The 22,064-nt window shown below is 43.4% G+C and overlaps 1 protein-coding gene across 1 annotated transcript; it reads right to left on the reverse strand.

Annotated features, from left to right (window-relative positions):
• Window positions 1–474: 474 nt before the first annotated feature.
• Window positions 475–21,146, reverse strand: MLEC (malectin). Its single transcript, XM_048514244.1, has 5 exons — window positions 20,637–21,146; window positions 11,593–11,771; window positions 10,131–10,307; window positions 7,894–7,951; window positions 475–6,687 (listed from the first exon to the last, which is right to left on the reverse strand). Exons 1-5 carry the CDS (start codon window positions 20,851–20,853, stop codon window positions 6,458–6,460), a joined length of 861 nt encoding a protein of 286 aa, XP_048370201.1. The 5' UTR covers window positions 20,854–21,146; the 3' UTR covers window positions 475–6,457.
• Window positions 21,147–22,064: the final 918 nt, after the last annotated feature.

Consider the following 22,064-nt stretch of genomic DNA (forward strand, 5'->3'; position numbering starts at 1 on the left):
GAACAACAATAAAGCTAGATTTTAGCAGAGACAATATCACAGCTCCTTGGATGATGCAGGAAATCTTAATACAGTGGTGGGGTTTTAAATTAAGTCTGTCAACCTGCAGTAGCCACTATAGTTTGAGCCTCCAGCTTCATGGAGCTTCAAGCTACCGTGTTTCCTCAAAAATAAGACAGGGTCTTATATTAATTTTTGCTCCAAAAGATATGTTAGGGCTTATTTTCAGGGGATGTCTTATTTTTCCCCATGATTTTGCACCCCCCACGTGACCAGATCAGCTGCACCAGGGAATCTGTAACTAGGGCTTATTTTTGGAGTAGGGCTTATATTTCAAGCATCCTCCAGAAATCCCGAAAAATCATGCTAGGGCATATTTTCAGGGTAGGTCTTATTTTAAGTGAAACAGGGTATTAAAATCCTCTTTGAAAAAGACATGCACACTTCTCTTAAAGAAAGCACCAGTACATTTGATTGACAATATAATTTTGTTTATTTCTTTTAACACACTGCTGGTTAAAACTGCCAGGCAGTAAATTTCAGAACATTTCCCTCAACCAGTCATTCTGGGAGACATCCCCTCCCCCAAATAAAAAAAAAGCAGCTAAACGTACCAAATTGAAGGGGAGGGAATCAATCCAGAACAACTCAACAATACCCCTTCTGCTTCCCCAGGGGGGGAAAGAAAATCATTTTGCAAAGCCAATCCATCTGTGCTTTTCACCCTTTGCCTACATTTGTGATTTAAAAATCCCCAACCAATAAGAAAAAGAACTGCTGCAAATCATTGAAAACACAAGGCAAGTGACAGTTATGAACACAATCTGTAAAAGCTATGTGGTAACTCTGAAGCTGATGAAAAAGAATGTCCAGTAAGAAAATCTGTGTCACTCAATTTAGGCTTGAGACCTTCAAGATCAGAGTTGTCCTAAAAGCCCTTGAGATCAGCTGCCTGAAAACATGACCAATGCCTCATAAGAAAGGGTAGGGATCCAAAGAGGGATGAGTGAAATGCAATATGCACAACAATTACTGTAAGATATATTATGATCAGGCAACAGTTGAAGACTGCTTATCTGCCCCCAAACGCAGCTTGATAGGAGTAAAAATTTGACCCTGCATGCTTAGGAATTCGAATGGGAAAAAAACAAGCAGGTTCTTTTCTAGAATAGCTGTTGGTGATTCTTCTCTGAAATTTCTTAGGTATGCATTTCTTAGACTCACCCAAATGACCACTTCCTGTGTACAGTTAACAAGACAGGAGAACAATACAGGAAGTTTCCCTGCGCCCAAGAGGAGAAAGAAAACTGCTCTGTGTCTGAGAATGATTCTGACAACACAATCCTGGATTCTCAGACATCCGTACTCCAACCCAAGCTATATGTTCAATTTCCTTCCCTGAAACAAGGTTTGGAGGATAGCCTATGGTACTGAAACTCCTAAAACGCAAAGTAATCTTAAGACTGACTCCACAGCATCAACTGGAACAGCAATTCAAAGTTAGGAGGCACATGTATGCTTTAAAAAGCTTATTCCTCCATGATTCCTCTCCAGACAGTTCTATGGATCCCTATTACCTACATATCCTGCTGTGGGGAGTGGATGATGATCCTTAGATAGTGAGCCAATCTGCCTCCAAAAGTTTTTGGAGAAAGATTACATTCAAAAATCTATACTGAATTAGATCCATGGAAACCATAATGTTCACAGACAGCAAATTGAACAACTATTCCGAGAAACCTCCTTTAAGCTGGTAGCAACATCCCCAGATATTTCCTACTACTACATAAATGCTTGAAAGGTAAACATTGTACCTAGTCATACAAACTTGCTTGGGAGAATTCAGAGCACTTCAGTTTGTTAAAATAAAGCACTTATTGGGGAAGAAGGACGAGGAACAAAACAACAAACACACTAAAATGTCCTATCAACAGTGGTATTAAGGATATTTGTTGACCAGACAAAGTGTGTGTAGCACCACATAAAAGCATTCCCATGTAAAAAAAAATATTATTCTACCAAGCAACTAATAGCCAGGAAGACAGAAAAAGCCTCTACCATTACTCTCTTGGGGACTCAGCACAATAGCCTATTTACTAGGAGGGAAAGAAAGCTTACAGGCTCCAGTAATATTTTGTCTCTACTGGACTGTTCAAGTAATTATTTTAATTTGCATCCAGCTGAATACATCAGGTTTTAGCTCTATCTGATACTCATGATGTCCATCTAGTAAATAAGATGTTCCTTGATCAAAACAGACACAGCAGCAGACCAGAAGCTCAAGTTTATAATATTTTAAGAATCTCAAGACTCCCACCAGATCCAATAGATCCAATTTTCTAGAATTAACAGAGTGCTTAGGTCTGAACTGCAAAAATTTCTTTAGCAATTGGAGCTTGGACCTTGAGCAATAGGGGGATAGTATGCTCCCAGTTATTTACCTATCCCCACAGCAGAAATACCTTTTGCAAGCAAAGCGTGGACATCAGGAGTATAAAATCCTCCACAAAAGGGCAACATGATCCAGATTTTCCATTACGTTGTCCTAGCATGCGAGAGGGCTTGTGGCTCCCACCATTGTCTTACTAATGTATAATTAAATACAGGACACTGGGAAAGGATACTGATTTAAAACAATGGAGTCGAGGCAACGTCCCAGAGCCTTACAATAATCATCATCAGCATTAGGCTCCTGCAAAGGCAGTACAGCAAAAGGTGACTGGTTGGCATGCACAGATAACCTGAGATGGCATGAAGTCCAAGGGGTAGCTTAAGGTGGTCTTACTTGACACCTGTTATAAGGAGACAAACATTTCACTTCTAACCCCCAGTGGTGCTTTTAGGTTTCCACAAACATAACCTTGCCAAGTGCAGGAAGGGACCTTCCTTAAAAAGGAGGTCAGGTTAGAGGTACTTTGTGGAGGGCAAACTGGAAGGTTCTTGTCAGCGTACTTGGGTTGTTGTTTTTTACCACACAGGAACGGGAGCCTGAGCCCCCAAGCAGATTTAGGATTATGACATTTCAGCACAGGATCGATAAGATGAAGTAATCTGTTTTCCTGCTATCTGTGAACAAGGGGAAATATTCAGCTCACTGTTCCTGCTCCCTGCATTCTTAGATGCAGTTTTTAAACAAAGTTCCTTAAAACAGAAGCTTCGTTATAAGCTAAAGCTGCTATCTTACAACTCAAAAATAAAAAGGCACAACAAATGCATACATTCACTTTGGCATTCCTTTCATTTCACTCTGAGGTACCCTCACACCCGATGGGACAGCTCCCTATGCCACACAAAGCACTGGAGATGGAAAAAAAGCTTTCAGACTTTATAATTACAACCAAAACAACTAAAATCAGAAAAACAAACCGGAAACATCCTTGTTGTGTAAATGAAATGGAGGACTCTGACTTCCAGGCCAGGTAAACTATTCAAGCCGTTCACTATATAGTGATTAGAATGGTACATGCACAGAATAAAGAAAGTTATCCAGCAATTATTCCCCACACCTAGGCACAGATATTGGAGAATCTGCTCCCTGGATGAAATAAGTGTCTTTTGATCGACAGATACTATCAGTGCCCTATTCCATTTCATCATGAAGTACAAACCAAATAAATTACAGCATTTCCTCACAGAAGATTGCTCTTGCAACCTGAGTCCTTCTCTGCAGTTGCCACCATCAAATGACTGAGAAAAGCTGCCAAATCTCTCACTGAAGCAATCTGGTTCTTGCCTCTTCAGGGCTAAAGCCTCCTTCTTTACAGCAAACTTACTCCTCCTTTAGGGATTCACAACCCTCTGAAATGGAACAGACAAGGCTCATTCAATTAAGTGATGAACAGCCATCAGTCCCTTCAAAACATGCCAATGCAGGGCTGGAGAAAGTAGCAGAACCAAGGTTTCAAGACTCCACCAGGTGCCACTAATGGCTGCTATATTTCCGTTCTAATAAAAGCTGTTCTTGCAAAACTTCTGTTTTTAATCTGTCGACCGTGGAAATAAGATGACCCAAGTAGAATCTGGTGATTCTACATGGAGAGATCAGGCAATCTTCTCATATTTACTTATGAAACAAGCCTCCAAATAAACAGCAACAGTAATCAGAAAGGAAAGGCACAAATGAGAACAGTATAAAAACAAAGCATCTTATTTATACTCATGGCCACAAGAACACACTCCTGTGAGCTCACGTACCACCCATCTGCCATGAAGAATAAGCAGGTCAAATCACCTAGCCAGAGCTGCTGTGGCTGTATGGCTTCCAAAGCCACTCTTCATAGTTTTGGGATCTAAAGCATCAAACACTATTTCCTATTGCTTTAAGCAAATCTAGAGCTAGCAAAAAAAAAAAGAGAGAGATGGAAAAACAATGGCAAATGTTCATGATGTACCATAAACTAAAAGTACCTAATTCCTACCAGCTTCTCAGAATGCTAGATGAGGTTCAACAGCCAAGTGGAAAACTAGAAAAACTAGAGGTGGGATGATTGGGGGGGCGGGGGGAGGGACGGCGGTTAAGACATACATCCTGTTTAATCCAAAAAGCTTTTTGGGGTCAAAAGCACAGCAGGGTTCACATTTAGACAGGCTTTCCTTGAAGTGTGATTCCAAGCTAGGGAGGAAGAGGAATAGATGGCTGTTAAATGCATCTGTTGGCAATGGAGTCCTAACTTTATCCCCCACTTGCCCTAGAACGGTACCTTGGAAGAGATCAGTAGCAAGTCAGACTTGCACACATCCAGTTGTTAGCACCTGAATGACCTTCTATCATCACACCCTTGAGCTGTACTTTTTAAGCCACTTAGTGGCAAAATGAAACTTATAGCTGAGGAAAACTTAAGAGTCCAGGAAAGAACACATTGCAAAGGTTAACCTGACCAGAGTTGACATGATGATTTACTAGTGAGCGTGAACTGAAGAACATCTCTATGGAAAGAGTATAATGGAGCTCTAGCTACACCTTGAGTGAATAATCACAATGCAACTATCTTCCAGTTTATCAAGATGGAGTTTTGCACCACTCTATTCTTAACCTAGCAGGGACTGCCATTCTCCCTTTAGTTGAAGCCACCAGAGTGGAGGGACGACATTATAAAGCCACAGAAACCCAATATAAAGGTTTAGTGGATTCAACTAGGGTGAAACCGGGTAGGGTCCTGGCTGCCAGGGCTGGCCCATGAAAGACCACTATAGACCACATCAATGATCATGGCTCCTCCCATATCACAAGCTAACATCCTTCTCAGATACACATCAAAATCTCTTAGCAAAATTAGGAATGGATGCCCAATTCACCCAATTTTGCACTGTGTATGGATATTTCACTGAGACACGTTTTCACTGTCCATCTTTCAGTTTGCATTCCTTGGGATGCAACTAATTTTTATGAACTGCTTTTATGTATGCAGCCAATATGCTTGTAACTCTTTTAAAGCGAAACTGGCATAGACCACTAAAACTTCATCTTGAGGGTCCAGAAGGAGCTCGAATGGTTCTGAGGTCAGAGAGAAAAGTTGTGCCCAAGGTCCCCCCTGTTACTCTCACAGGCAGAGATATCTCTTCAGCTCCCAAGGCAGCAAGGCTTCTGGCTCAAGGAAATCAGAGGCTACCCAAGGAAAAGTTCAGCAACTGCTCTGCTATTCTAGACCTCCATGGCAGTTTACCAATCAGGTTTTTGTCATCATACAAAGTAGGGGACAGAACGAGAGTCAATAAACTGTGGAACAAGTGAAAGCTAAAAGTAACGTCTGAAAGAGCCCCCCACCCCAACAAACAAAAGCAGCCATGTTACAGATGACATGACAAAGGAGCCTGCTCATGGCTGAGGCTGTTCTGCATTACAGTGATGAAGCAAAGAACATTTCTCACAGCCAAGGCAACTTGCCCAGGTCAACTTGCTCATCCCACTCTAATGACAACCCTGACTTCAAAGGCATTTTTAAACCAACAGACCAACCAGCAAGGGTGAACCTTCTTTCTTCCATAACAGAAAGGAAGTACCATATGTTTAGTTACAAATGTCAAAAAGCCCCTCTAACCCATCCATTCCCAGCAGTTCTAGCACACATTTTATTCCATCCAAGGATGCTCAAAAGCAAAGTCTGCTTTTTTAAAGCCAACATTTGAACCTCTGACCTCCCTGTTTAGTACTGCCCCTCTTTTGATCTCCTCTTCCTTTCCTTGAGGGGGAGGGACGGTAGTTCAGTATCCAGTCTTTGCATCAAGGTTCTCTGGGCAGGAAAGGTGGCTGCTTGTGGTACGGCTGCGTAGAACCCAGAGCCTTGCTGCTGGGGAAGAGGCAAGATGGACACCCTCCTCAAAGACTGTGATACAAACTCACCCTGGTACTCCTTAACAACCCTTTATTTTCCTTAAATTATGAGAAAGGTGGAGAAACCAAAACACCTGCTATGTGTCTGGTCTGCCTCCTTCCCTTCCAGCCTTGCTGTCATGTCTCTCACAACCTGCACAGGCAGAAGAGGGTAGGAATGAAGACACCAAAGGCCACTAAGATAGGGAACATGAGGCTGCTGTTGTCCGAGGCATAGGGGTTTGGTGTGCGGGGGCCCGACTGGACCCGGTTCTTATTGGTCTGCTTTTTAGTGCTGGAGCCTTCCTCATACTCCTCTTCATCTTCTTCCTCCTCTTTTTTCTCCAGGCCTGGATGGGGCTGCAGCTTTGGAACATCTGTGGAAGAAAAAAAATGCCAAGGTCTGAATCACACATATCCGAAAAGCAATCATTCCTCGTGCTAGGGAGACACAAAGTCACAGCACTTATTACATTTTTCAGATACGGACCTAGTTTTAAATGTGAATACAAGAAGCATGCACTTGCGAACATGTATACCATACAGGTACTTTAATGAGGACGTCTGGACAGGCAGCACCACGCTGTTGAGCAGACCTGATGGCACACTCAGTTTTACCTCTGCACAATGACTAGGCTGACCACAAACCAAGTCTGATAAAGAAAGGTTTTTAAACTCAATCATAAAACACTTCCCTGATTGCAAGAACATTAATCTATTTGGAGTGTGACACTTTCCTTACGTACCAAAATTATTTAGCACTCTGCAAAATCCTTAAGTGTTGCCACACCCGAATTGATGAACACCAGACACCAAATAATATTGCATGATTTGTCCTATGCAGGACAAATTTAAGGGGCAAAGTTAGTAAGGCTAATAGAACCCAATGACCATCAATCAGCCAACTGGAAATAACAGATGCAAGACATACTATGGAGGACTGCTCACAGTCTTCAAGTAATGCAGGGATGTCTTGTATCACCTATGCATTCAGGACACTGAATGGGGCACAGGAGGGGAGTGGGGCCTAAGACAGGGACACTCTCCTCAGTGACCAACTTTTCAAGTTCTTCCTTATAGCTGTTTGTGATGACACACAGGGTAGCTGGGGACCTGGAAAAAGGAGGCAGTTCTAGAAGGCAAATATAAAAAGTTCCCTATTTCAGAGAGGGATTGTCCAGGCATACTAGGGGAAGTAGCCCTTTTTATAATGGGATGCGAGCTAAGGTAATCTATCCTACGTTATTCAAAATTCCAAGTCGCCCTGAAAAAATAGGACTTGAAAATCTTCAACTACTATGCTTTTGTATGTAAAGTCCTTCGTATGTGCAACGATAAAGGCATTATCTAATTATCAGACCAAAATCACTAATTTAGCTTCTTTAGCTTCATTTTATCTAAATAGGAAAAATTTCAGAGCTTAGTAGTTTTTTTAGAAGACCTTTTCTTAATTAAAACTGGTGTTCTAGTTTGCTGAAAATTTGGAGGTTGTGAATGTATATGTATTTGATAGAATCTGGTCAATGACCACAATAAATTGAAACTGAAAACCCGAAGGCTAAAAGCCATTAGAGGAAACTCACCGTCTACTGTTCCCCGGAGGACGTACAGTGCACAGACTTTTGGATTATCGTAGTACCCCTGGAGAAATAGGAAGCAGAGATTAGTTTTATTACTAAACATTGGTTTATGTAGATTGCCTGTTCTAGCTTCCTTGTACATGGGACAAGTAAATCTGCACAAGCGTGATTAAATCAAGGGGAAATGCAACTGACTAGCCCCTTCCTGCAATTCAATGGAAGCCTGGCTAAAGACAAAGCAAAATTGTAGTATCAATTCTCCATTGTAAGTGTAGGGCTGTTAAAAGGTCTCCATTTCATGTGAAGGTTTAAGCATTCAGAGATTTTCACTTTTCTATGGGGCAAAGTTCAGGTCCGAGCAAGGCCCTCGGCAAGACGCAAGCAGCAAGCTTCTCTCCCCTCACACCTATTAGGCAACTAGGACAAGAGGCAGCTCCTCCCTTCCTTCTGCACAAAGGGCAGCCAACGGCAGCTCTGGTTACGAACCATAACCTAAGCAGGCCCACAGTGATGGAGTAGAAGCAGCTGCCACCTCATCTCCCTCTCCCCCTTTGATCAATGGAAGCAATTGCTCCTGGCAGTCAATGCTGTTTGCTCAGCTCAGGAGGACAAGCAAGCCCACTTGCCTTTCCCACTGCTACATAGAAAAGCAGTCGGAGAAAGAAGGAGCAGCATATTTGTTCAGGCAGGAAGAGAGGCTACTAACAGGGAGAGGGCAATCCCTCCAGTGCTTGAAGTGAGCCAGGCACACAGATAATTGACAGCAACTCACCCATTCAGGCAAAGGAGCATTAAGCCACCTGCTTGCCTCTCAGTAGTGAAAGGTGGCCCCAGCTTGTTAGAGGATGAGGGGGAGAAACTGGAGCCATCCACTGCCACCAGTCACAGAGTATGCACCAATACAGAAGGGTTACACCCCTTCAGGAGGTCTGACCTCAGTGCCAATGCTGAGAGTGAAGGCAAGGGGCAACAGTTATGGCTGTGCCAGGGACCAGCAATGGGATGATTGAAGTCCAGGAGCTGCTCAACAAATACTGACAATGGCTTCGATGTATAGCAATGGAAATAAAACCAAACTGGAAACATTCACATGCATGAGCTGCAATTGGCTCCCAAATTTCAGAATTTCACTGTTTGACAATTGTCATACTACGACAAATGGTGAAAAGGACAGCTCAAGCTCTACTAATATGAAACAAAGAAGTTTTGATTTTAGAAAAAGTGGGATCATTGCTCGCACAGGTGTCAAACTCGCGGCCCTCCAGATGTTATGGACCATAGTTCCCATCTTCCCCTGCCAGCATCATGTGGTCCATAACATTTGGAGGGCTGCAAGTTTGACACCTATGCATGGATTCTCATTAGGCTTCACATTGAACATTTTCAACATTACTCAATTTAAAAGATGAACTCTGACCTCCAAAAACCGGAAGTCACAGAATTGGCAAGAGAGGAAGATTAGAAAGCAGTGGCATAATATCCATCATGAACACAGGCAAACAAATGCAGAGAAGGTAGGGTTGTACTTGGAAGCACAGTGGGCAGTATATTGTGCCCTTGAGGCAGGATTCATGTCAAAGGATACAATATCCAGTATCTGTAACAGACCACAAGTTATACAAGGGATTTCTCCCTAGAAATGAATGACTGTCATTTATATAGATGACAGGATGCTCTCAGGGATATTGCTTAGGGCTAAATTTGTTTCTGCCTCTAAGATTATTTCAGTTTCCTTCGCCACAATTAAGAATATAGCCTGCTCCCAAAAAGCTTCATTCTGGATGTGGACTTAGTAATAGTAAGTAATGTGCAATCCTGATCTATTCACACGCCTCATAAATTGCCCCAGAAATTACTAAACATATGGTATATAAAAAAGTAAAGTATTGGGTTATTACTGACCCATGGGATGATGTCACATCCTGGCATTTACGTGGCAGACTAAGTTTACGGGGTGGTTTGCTGTTGCCTTTCTCAGTAATCTACACTTTACCCTCAGAAATCTGGGTACTCGTTTTAGCAACCTTGGAAGGACAGAAGGATGAGTCAGCCTTGAGCCAGCTATTTAAAACTGACTTCTGTCAGGATTGAACTCCGGTTGTATGCAAAGCTTTTGACTGCAACTTACCACTCTATGTCATGGGGCTGTATGATACATATGCAAAAAGCAAACAACACCCCCCCCACACACACACCAACAATTCTGCATTAGACAAACAGTTTTCCAGTCAATCTGTTACCTTGACAAACTCAATGTTGAGCTTTCCTGTGAATGTAGACACTTCCCCCTGAACACTCAGCTTCCCCTTCTTGATGCTGACAGGAATAACCTCATCGTGGGCTGTGCTGTGCCCAACTCTGTCAAAGATGTCCAAGTCCTTCACTACCACATGCCCATTCACACGCACATCAAAAACCTTTTGGAGAACAAAGAATCAGAGAGGAGAGGAATTAGGCTTGTTGTTGTTACGGAGAACTTATTGTCAAGTGACAGCACCATGGATGGAATTACCAGCAACAGGTAGTTACCAGCAACAGGCTTATTTATTTCCAACTCTCCTTTGGACCAGTAAAGATCTCCAATGTGGCTTATATAAAGTGAGGAAATGCAATGAATTCGGAGATGCTCCCACAGCTTCTGAGATTGGAACACTATGAGGTGGCTGGCATCCCAACCAAACCATAGTTCCTATTAAGTCTTTCTAGTTGTTCCCATCCCATTTCATTCTGCATCACTATCCCCTTCCTGCTGACAAATGGACAGGCACTGCCTGCCTCTGTGATCTTTATTGTACCCCCCCTGCAAGAACTGCTGGTCTTTTTAATGTCCAATGGCAGAAAGGGAGAAATGAGCAAAACAACTAACCTGTTGACTTTTGCTGATTTATTAGTATTCAAGTTTGCACAGTGGTTATCGTGTTGGGCTAGCTAAGGGCCAAGGAGACCGGGTTCAAATTCCTGCTCAGTCTTTAAACTCACTGGTGACTGGCCAGAGTGATCTTGGGCCAGTCACTTGCTCTCAACCAAGCCTAACTCTCAGGGTTGCTGTGAGGATAGGACAGAGGAAGGGAGAGCTATGTACGCCACTGTCAGCATCCAGGGAAAAGGGCAGGATAAAAATGTGAAAGCAATTACAAAATCTAAAAAGGAATGAAAGCAGACATCTTTTCATAATGCTTGTTGAAGAATTCTGTGTAACAAAAAACCTGCCTGCTGTGCTATCAAGAGAAACTACCTGAAAAGAGATTCTGCCTTCCGAATTTCATAGCTCAGGTTTTGGTGAGAGCATGCCAAGATGCAGAGCTCTTTGTCAGGCAGAATGGCAATGCCCAAAGGATCTTTCAAGTTTAATAACAACAATATGAGCAAAACAGGTTCTACAACTGCTAAAAGAATTTGGGAAGAGGGAAAGTCTGAGCACATTCCCCAAGTAGTTGTGTGCATACCCAAAATACTTGAAACAGTGAAAAGTGAAAAATAATGCAGCAAGAAGCACACATATTTTGGGATGGACCTTTAAGGTCAATTTACCTTCCTGCCAATATTGTTTGGACCAGCTTAGCCCTCAGAAGTATTCTTGCTACTTTCAAATGTTGCTCTTGTCCACTAATGAAAAGAGAACACTTGACAGACACCCAAACACAAAAGCCATATCCCAAATGATTTCAAAATTAGCTAATGGAGTCCCACATAACAACTTACCTTCTGCTGGGACTGTGCAAAATAGACTTCAGCAAACTTCAACACGAGCACATAATCCCCCTCCTCCTTGATAGGGACTTCATATCCAAAAGTTTCTTCATTGTAGCGTTCTGTCTGGTATAGAATCTGATCCTCTGGATTGGATCGCAAGATTGGCAGCTTCATGCCATAGTCGGAGGCTGTATTCAAAAAAATAAAACAGTAAACTTTAGTAGTACTTGACTTGGTGAGGCAAACACCATCACCATATTCACATAACTGATCAATCACCTGCACTCCCCAGCAATTCCATAACTCTCTTCTACAAAAACTATTATAATCCTAAGAAAGGAGTCCCTAATCAGAGATTGACAAAGATCATGCCATATCTCACAACTACAACACTCCATCACAAGGTTATACTTTGGCTCACACACCCCTTGATTTCTCACTAGTCAAATGAGAACCACACTGAACTACAGCTTAATGAGTGAAACGTCTCCCCGGGAAAAGGAACCATGTGAGTGAAGATGCGTAAATTCTTTCTGCAGCATCTGATCTGAACTGACCCATTCTCACCCTCAATACACAATACGATCAAGTGATAAATTTGCATGTGTGATCAGACCCAAATGCAGGACACAAACTGAACTTTCAGTCAAATCTTTGTTAGCAACAAGAGTTGGACATTTTCTTGCTTTGTGTACCTGTTTTAAAAAGCACAGCAGATTCAACATCAAGTGCAGATCCAATATCAAGATACTCTGCTCAAACAGGGCTGCAAATCTATGCAGTTCACTTCTTAGCTTTGTACCCCACAAGCTGTGTCCCTCCATCCCCTACAAAATCAAGGGGACAAAGCAAAAAACCCCAAAAATAACATAAATAAAAATCAGGAAGTGAAAGTTTGAGCATGACATAAGGAAATTCTGCCTCCTCAATAATCATATCCTAGCTGCAATCTACTTTGTTTAAAGAAATTACAGAAGACTTCCCATGGTTTATAAATATTATGATTCAATGCCTGTACATTACTGTTGCCAACCAGCAGCTTGGTTATTCTTACACAAAAGTCCTTGTACATTTCAAGAAACTAGAGTCCACAGCTACTCTTCAACAGAAAGGACTGTCTACTCTGTATTTCTGCATGAGTCACTGCACTGGCCTGATCTCCTTCCACAAGGGCACAGTCCGAGAATAGGGCTATGGTCAGTTTTAGGTTTCAGGTTTATGTTACAATTTTGGGAACAATTTATGACTGAATAAATTAAATAAAAATAATAAGTTAGGGTTAGGGTTAACGCAAGAAAAGGTGCTCAGGGTTGCCTTAGTGTTACCTTGAGTTCTAGGGCGCAGTACAAGAATAGGGCTATGGTCAGTTTTAGGTTTCGGGGTTTTGTTACAATTTTGGGAACAATTTATGACTGAATAAATTAAATAAAAATAATAGGTTAGGGTTAGGGCAAGGGCAGGATCTCAGGCTTGCCTTAGTGCCAATTGGCCATGCTGGCAGGGGCTGATGGGAATTGTAGTCCATGAACATCTGGAGTGCCATGGATTCGCCACCACTGCCTGTAGTGTTAAGTTGAGTTCTACGGAGTAGTCCAATATTAGCGCAATGGTCCTCTTTCATATTCCAAAACTACAGGTGAAACAGCACAGTGTGACTGAATTAGCCATAATGTGCCTTAGTTTCTAAAAGTTAGTGAATCCTGAATAGGGCTTTCTAGCAGTGAGAAACAGACATGAGATGCCATAGATAACTGCAGCGTAAGGGAAAAACAGCTATTAATAGAAATCAAACTGAAAAGGAACACTAAATAGCAATTCAAGCACAAAACTCCCAAAGGGAACTCACATAAATGAGCAACAGGAAATTAAAACCAGTCCTAGCCCTCTTGGTCACACAAACGTGAGCACAATATGGCTACACACCAGAGCTCCCTTCTCCCCCAGCCCAGGTCTTGTTACTTAAGGCGAAAAATGCCAAGATGGGAGGGTAGATGTGGGATCACTGACAGAATGTAGTAGATGAAGATCAACTCAATCTCCTGAGTGCGGAGAGAGATCTGTGCTTCTGCCAGCTTACAGGTTTGCAAGACAGCTTCGTCCAATTTACATCTACAAATTACAAGGAGAGAAAAAAAACTGCAGAGAAACATTTATGGCCATGGAGTAGCCACAAGAGAAAGAAAACATGGGGCAGGCACTCTCAAATGAACAAATCACATCTCTGCACTAGTTGTATACAATTCGTTTACAATCTAGGCTTACTCCCCCTCATCCCCTGGCACAGCAGTTCAGTGCGGATCTGACAGTGTTACAGGGTAGGCTGACTTCAGACAGGACTAAACTAATGAGCAGCAACTACAACTGATGCTTTGTACCCTACTACAGGCACCCAGAGGTAAATGTCTTCATTGCCAAACCCACCAAGCAGGAAAGGGGGCTTGAAAAGAAACTTCTTGTCAGGGAGACAAAATTTTACTTCCTACCAAAAAGCAGTAGCAGCTTCGTTCATATCCAGCTAAAGATCCACTTAAATATGTCATATCACAACTGAAGTGGAAGGTGTTGTTAAAGAAAATTAGTTCTGACCAAAGTTTCGCACACGACAGAGAGGCACGGCACTCCTCATTACAGAATGAATTTCAAAAGCCTCCTCCACACAGACATTTTAGGGGAAAAGGAAACCACTGAGGGATGTTGTGAGTGGTCTAACGGACTTGGATGTGGGAACTCCAGGTTTAAGCTGCTCACACGTCATAAAGTGAAATGTGCAAAGCTGTTGGAAATTTTGAAATTGAGGCGGGGTGTGTGGAAGTTACCAGAAGTTTTAAGGGAAGTTGAAATGTATGCAACTTTTCCCCCCTTACCAACCATGTGTTACTGCATCAAGAATACGGTCAACCCCATTCATAGTGGAAGCTGTGGGCCGCAGCACCAATGTAGTGCTGCCTTATGTCTCCCAAAGAAGTTTCCCAGTGGGGTGGGGAGCCTTGCAAAGTGTGACAGCCTCCCTGGCACTGAGAATCCTCAATGGGCTGCAATGGACTTACACCAGCCATAAGTCCCATTTGTGGCCTGCCAGCACCAGCAAAGGCTCGCAGGGAGCTGACTAATGTCAGCTCTTCCCCACTACACCAGTGGTGGAGGTGCAGGGACATTGCCAGAGGAGGACAAGCAGCGGCCACAAGGCAGCAATTTCACCCCTCCACCGAGGTAAGTGCCCTGGAGAGGGGGAATCCATGCATACGGCCACCCCGCTGCTCCCCTGAGAGGACCCCCCCTTTGGATGTGGCTGTAAATGTATAACTTAGCACATAAAATTGTACTATTTGCATACCTGTAAAACTGAGTAGTATAAATGTTTTAGTTTTTTGCTAGCAAAACTGTGAATACTAGAGACAGAGAGCACTACAGATGTCTGCACACTATGCTATTTTAATGTGTATCTTTTTGCCATTTGAAAGGTGGGAAAAATATAAGTTCAGCTATTGCAGTAGGCAAAATAAAGTGTATTGTTTGGGCAGAAAGTTTTGCTGTCTCTATAGCACTAGCAGCATATCTGGATAAAGACTTAAACTTTACAACACTGAACTCTTATATTATATTATATCATCATTATACACATTACAGGATATTTACTGTTGCCAAAATGTGTTATATTTAAAAAAATAAATATATTATTGATATTGTTTATGTCTATAGTCATAGAACACAGGAACTATTCTCTAATACTGAAGATAGTCTTACATAAAAATCTTCGTATCACACATTCTGTGTATAAAACCTTAATCTTAAAAAAAAACTTCACTCACTCTGAAAGAGAAAATAGAAAGTTTTTTTCCCAGTGCTCTCCAAAATTTTTAACTTTTATACTGCAACACTGAAGAAAAACCTCAATTCTTTTACTACATTTTTCTAGGTCTTCATATCTCTGCATGAAACTTGCTACCAACTACAGAAATGAGTAGGAAGTGAGGTCCACCTAGTTTGCACTTAAATTCAGGTTCAGGATCCACACAGCAATCACTTTTCCCTGAGCAGCCGTGTGTGGATCATGCCTGTGAAATGGAAATGCAACTTGAACACTTAGAACAGTGGTGGCGAACCTATGACACGGGTGCCAGAGGTGGCACTCAGAGCCCTCTCTGTGGGCATGCGTGCACAGAGTTCGTCATGTAGGGGGGAAATCACCCCCCCACACGCACACCCCTAGGCTGGCCTGGGCTGCTGGACTTGATGTGCGTGCACCTCAGCAAGCAGGGAGGACTCGGGTGGCAGGCCTGGTGTCTGTGTTCCAGGTGACTGCTGCCGGGGGTGGGGGTAGGGGGCAGATGCGGCAAGATGCTAGAGAGGCACAAAGTGGCGTATGTGGGACTTGCTGGAGGCTACAGCAGGCTGGCCCCTGCTCAAGGGGGTTATTCTGGTTAAATTGCCGCGTTGGCACTTTGCAATAAATAAGTGGGTTTTGGGTTGCAATTTGGGCACTCGGGTCTCAAAAAGGTTCGCCATCACTGACTTAGAACGTTATTGCAAGGAAAATGAAATAAACAAATACTATTGCCATTGTTTAGAGACGAGCAGTTTGAAGTTGAATACGTTCCAACTACACGTGGCATCTTCCCAGCCCTATACCCATCCCAGATATGACTGATAAACTCAAATCTCCCCATGAAGAAAACCAGACTGTAGCATGAGCCTAGACTCCAGCACCATCTGCGCCACAGATCACAGGGAGTGGCTCTCTAAGGTAAAGATGGACTTTGATTCAAGGCTTGCAGGTGGCTGCTTCTCCTTCAATAGTAGATGCTCAACCAACTGCTGCTCGGAACAAATCCAGCATAGGTCACAAAGAAGATGCAGCTCTAGCCATGAGAACAAAAGGCTATGGCTTATCCCACAGAGAACAATTGGCAGCCACTACAAAACCTGTATTAGCATAAAACACCTTTTACATTTATTTTTTTCATCTGAAAAAGCAGATACAGGGTAAAATAACAACATCAGGATATCGAATGGCTGCAGGGCTTGTAATTTAGATTCTGGGACATTCAGAACACATCTCTGTTCTGAGCACAAAAATAGCATTCTATGCTAGTACAGAAAGGTCAACACCTAGATTCTAGTTCTCGGCTCTATAAAGCTAGAGTGGGAGTTAGCCCAACAGCAGGTTCAACGCAGGTTTCTTCCCAATGAAAAGTACACAGGAACGTACACTTGCATGCTATTCAAGTATGTTTCTCCAGGGTCTCCTTTCAAAATGTTTACTTCACTACTATGAGAGCAGAAAACTGTTTCCGTCTTCAGTTATTAGGTTAAAGAATCTGAAATGTGAATCAGTAAGATAGGAGTATTCTAGCCTGCGCAGAACACCCTTTAATTCATGGTAAGGCCCAGATTTTGCAGGCTGAAATCAACCTAGACAAGCATCCCCGAGGGTGTTGTTCCTACTGCTATCATCTGTGGCTTTTGAGCTGTATAAGCAGAATTTTTGTCTGCTAGGAAAAGCCTTGCCTGCTGCATCATCTGTAATGTAGCTATTAAAACAATAAAGAAAACTGTCAGGAAAAGATAGTTCTTGCTGAAGATTGGGAAAATGACCCATGGAGCACTGGAGCGGAGTGCACTTTCATTGAACACTCTACTTTCAGTCTCTTGAAGTGACAGGTAGTATCTCTCATTCCTGCAAACTCTAACATGAAGAATACACAGTCACATCAGAAACACAAAGTCTGCCTTAAGTATCCCACACTATTATACGCAGATCAATGTACTACACTCTGAGATCAACATTTGTCTTCTTAAGAATCTTTGGATAAAAAGTGACAGCAAGTTTCTAGCCCTCATAGTTGCCCAGAAAAATTTGAAGATGTAAAGGCAGGCTATCACTAGACAGATGAAGGCCTGAGGGAACTCCCCTACCCAGACTCCTCCTCTTTCCCCCAATAAAAATTAGAAGTTGTGAGGAACAACAGAAAAATTTCTATGAAACTGAGTGACAAGATTAAGACAAAATTTTAATCAAAATGCTCTCTAAAAGTTGCAAAATATGAAAAATTTAATGTAGGATGATCTGCAGCATCAGATAATAACTGCTGTGTATTTCTGCACCTTCATGAGATGAATATGCAAGGCTGGCTCTGTTCGTGGATTGCAGCTTGCCTTCCTCTGATGACTTCGATCTAATTTCGTGGAAATTCTAGAAGCCAGGGCCCTGGATCTGCTGTCTTCCCAACCTCCCCCTTCTCCCCATCGTCTATCATTTCACCTCTCTCTTCACCGGGCTGTGATACAGATGCTAAGCTACAGGAAAACGAGCAGTTTATTGCCCTGCCTTGCCAGAGGCTAAAAGTCAGAAGGGGAAAGAAGGCATACACACAGTACTATGTAGCAACAAAAGCTCACATAACAGAAACTGAACATCTGGGTGCTTAAGTATGCCTGCCAAGTTTCAGAGCTCTATGCTTTTGATCTAGTATATGCGTAATTTTGTTGTAACAAAAACAAGGCATTTATATTTCATGTGTCATAAATATGCCAGATAGTACAAATGTATATTCCAATGGTGCACTTTAACATTGATAAATTAGTAGAATAATTTAAGGTCAGAAAGTCAATATTAACAGTGCAATGTTCCCTATAACTTGATCAGAAAGTCAAGATTAACAGTGCAATGTTCCCTATAACTTCTGCCTCCTCCCAGGAAAAAAGGATGTGTGAAAAACCATTTCTGCACCATGGCTTTGACATGTCAAGAACATTTATATCCATTGTAATGATTTAAAATGTTGTGTGTGTTTCTTTAAAAATGAGAAGTAAGTTGTAGAAAGAAGGGAGGTGAAAGGGGATGAGAAAATGAAGTGATTGGTTTGCTGCTCACCTTGTTGGCCGCTACATTTTACCCACTCTGATGCAAAATCTTGATATGAGCACATACAGAACTTTGGCAACACAATCATAAGGACAGGATACTGCAGCTTTCCAGTAAAAGTCACACCCAACACTTTCAAAAAGCCTTTTCAACTTAATAGCCATGGCTGCAAGATGTTACGCAATTGTAGCTTACTGTCAGGAAATGTACATGGTGGAACTGCCACTTCTGTTCCCTGTATCAGGCAATAGTTAGCAGACCTGAAAGCCTACACTCAGCTGAAACCAAATGTGTGGGCAAGAGAATTGGGAAGAACTTCAGTTGAGTCAGAAAGAAAGCAACATGTACAAGCACCTTGGTTAAATTAGCTACTCAGGAACAACAAAAAGCTGGAACCAAGACATTGAAACTAAAGAGTTTATTTCAAGGCAATCAACTGAGTAATGACTAAACTTATCCCCTCCCCCCCCCAATAATCAGCATTGCAATAAGGGAATAAAATTGAACAAGAAAGAATTGTGATTTGAGCTGTTCTGTAAGGTTCAGTCAGATTCTGAGCAAAGAAAGCTCTCAAGAAAAAACACTCATTTGACAGAAAACAGCCTCCATTATTCTCAACTCAAAATGTCAAAAACTGCTGTCAGAACTTCTGCTAGCAAGTAACAAAGGAGACACATATTAACCCAACCCTATATTGTGCACCAACCAAATGAGAACAGCCTGCATGCTCAAATTCCAAGTCCTTACATTTACTGATGTCAGTTTAGAATAGTTCTTGGGACTCCAGAGAAAAAGTCCAACACTAGCGAGAACTGCAATCATAGCACAGATTTTTTAAAAGTCCCTTGCATGAAGGAACAAGTGCTAGGGAAATCAGCATGCTGGAAAAGGTGGAGCAGGGAATAAAAAAAACACAAAACATTTTAGGGCAAATAGGAAGGAATAGTAGAACATAAGGAAAAGAGCAAAGAGTCAGAGGTCAGATGTACTAGCCTGAATACAGTTTAACCACCTTCCTATTGGCAAAGGGAAGCATGTACTGGTGCTGAAATGACCATTTGTACAGGCAACAAGAATCAGAAGTCACAGAGTAATGACATAAAAGAGATGGTCACAGCATTTCTAGTTAACATATGCCTTAACTTTGCCAATACGAAAACAGAGGTTATAAATGAGACTGGGGAGATTTTCCAAGAGCATCATATATATTTTTGCCATCAAGTCACAGCTGACTTATGGTGACCCCATGAAGTGTTCAAGGCAAGACAAGATTCAGAAGAAGAATTGGTATTTATATCCAAGTTTTCTCTACCTTGGCTTACAATCACCTTCCCTTCCTCTCCCCACAACAGACACCTTGTGAAGTAGGTGAAGCTGAAAGAGTTCTGAGAGAACTGAGACTAACCCAAGGTCACCCAGCTGCTGCAGAGGAGTGGAAAATCAAACTTGGTTCTCCAGCTCAGAGTCCACCACTCTTAACCACCACACCCTCAAGAGATGGCTTGCTACTGCTTGCCTCTGGGTTGCAACCTTGGACTTCTTTGGTGGTCTCCTGTCCGAATACTAATGAGAGACAACCCTGCTTAATAACCGAGGTCTGATGAGATTGGGCTAGCCTGGTCTGGGCAAGAGGTTCATTCTAATATATTTCTCTGTGTCTTTCGAGTCAACGATGAATAAATATTACTGCTGAATAAAAATAAAGCCAAGGCCAATGATGTAAGCAAAGTAAAATGCATACTTTATTACTCAGCTTTTATCAGTGCATCTCTATCCATTCATTTGTTTGACCATTTTAGCAACCATCTAAGATGAGGTCACCCCAAATCTGGTATCAGAGAGTTCAGCAAGATAACTCTACGTTATACACGTAAGCACTCTGTTCCCTCTGTTTAGAGGCTGCTGCCAACAGATTTCATTGAGTAACCCTATGCTGTAATGTTTAGTAACTACCCCTCTTCCACAGTCTGCAACCATGCTGTGTAAAGAATGCCTCCCCGCCACCTGCAAAGAAAAATTCCATTCAGCTCCCACTGGTGATAAATCTCTTCTCCCCCATAAACCTGCTGACGTCTAAATTCACCCAAGCAGAGGCCACCCCCTCGTCTCGTGGCACCAAATTCCACAAGCTGACCACGCGCGAGGTGGTGGACAGAAGGTCCAAGCTAGGGCCTGGCAGAGGGCTCACCTCGTCCCACCCTTCCCTCGAGTGGATCCTTGCGGAAGTGAATGCCGTGGACATCTAGATGGGCCTCGCCACCCGCGTTCACGGCCCAGATCACCTTCTCCGCCAGGCCGGCCCCTTCTGCGGCGTGAGGAGGCGGCGGCAACAGTAGTGGGAGGAGAAGGAGGGCGGCCAGAAGCGGCGGCCCACCGGCCCCGGCCGCCACCGTGGCCGCCACCATCTCCGGCTCTCTCCTTGCCCCTCAGCGCGGCAGCAGGCCCGCCCCGCCGCCCTTTCTGCACATGCCGCCCGCCTCGCTCCGACACCTCCGCGGGCTCAGCCGCAGCAAGGGGGCAGCCTATCCCACTAGCGGTGCCGGCTGCCCGGAGCGCCAGCCAATCACCAGACTGCGTCGCGGGGCCTCGCCACCCCGTTGGCTGCCGGAGTTCTTCTATTTGCGTATAGGCAAGGCCGCCGGCCCACAGAAGCGCAAAGCGAAGGAACAAGTTACGTTGAGAGCGCAAAGTGCCAGGGAACGGTCTACGCGAGTATAGGGCGGCCGGCGAACATTAAGGAAGTGGAACGAACCATTCGGACAAGGGGGGGTTAAGCCCTCTCTCACCTCAGCGCACACTTCCCACCTTCCTCTTTACGTTAGAACGGAAGGCATATTCCACCTCTTGAGGTAATGTCATCCATTTAGGACAGAAGGGGGACTAGTTTGGCTTTTACTGTATCTTATATCCGGAGTGGCTCATCTAGGCATGACGCTGGTCTTGCAAGATATGCGCAAGAATCACTTTCTTCCTTGCAGCTGTTCGCGTGGAATGAAACCACCCCTGTCTGTTTTGCCTCCTCCCACCTTTCTGATACTAATTGGTAGAGCCCATGACTGACTGCCGAATCAGAGAAGTCCAACGCAGCTACTCAGTGCGGTGCATTATGGGGAGAGTGGTGGCCGGAAGTTAGTTGTGGTTGTTAATAGAAGGAGCCGAGTTTCTGAGATAGGGGCGGGGCTAGCTCCTGAGAGCGGGAAGAAGAAATCTGGGCTCATTCTCAGTTCGCCCACGCCACGCGCCAGTTCGCCTTGCTGCAGCTGCTGCTAGCCTCCCAGGAGAGGAACGTGCCTTTCGCGCGCTCTGTCCCCCTGCCCCCCCCCCCGTATTGCTAAGAGCAGTTGGAGAGTGTGCCTGTGGCCGACATGGGACAAATTGAACGGAGTAAGTTCTTTGGCGACTGCATGAAACGTAGAAACACCACGCTATTGCCCTATTCCTTTTAAATAAAGCCTCCAGGTGGAGCCTGAAGCTCTTCCGGAATTATAACTAAATTCTACAGAGATCAGTTTATCTGGAGAGAACGGCAGGTTTCAAGGGTGGTCTTTAATACCACAGACTCCAAGTGAAATCCCTCCCCAAATTCCCCCTCCATAGGCACAACCCAATCTCCAGG

The sequence above is a fragment of the Sphaerodactylus townsendi genome, linkage group LG13, assembly GCF_021028975.2.
Source record: "Sphaerodactylus townsendi isolate TG3544 linkage group LG13, MPM_Stown_v2.3, whole genome shotgun sequence".
Classification (NCBI taxonomy): domain Eukaryota; kingdom Metazoa; phylum Chordata; class Lepidosauria; order Squamata; family Sphaerodactylidae; genus Sphaerodactylus; species Sphaerodactylus townsendi.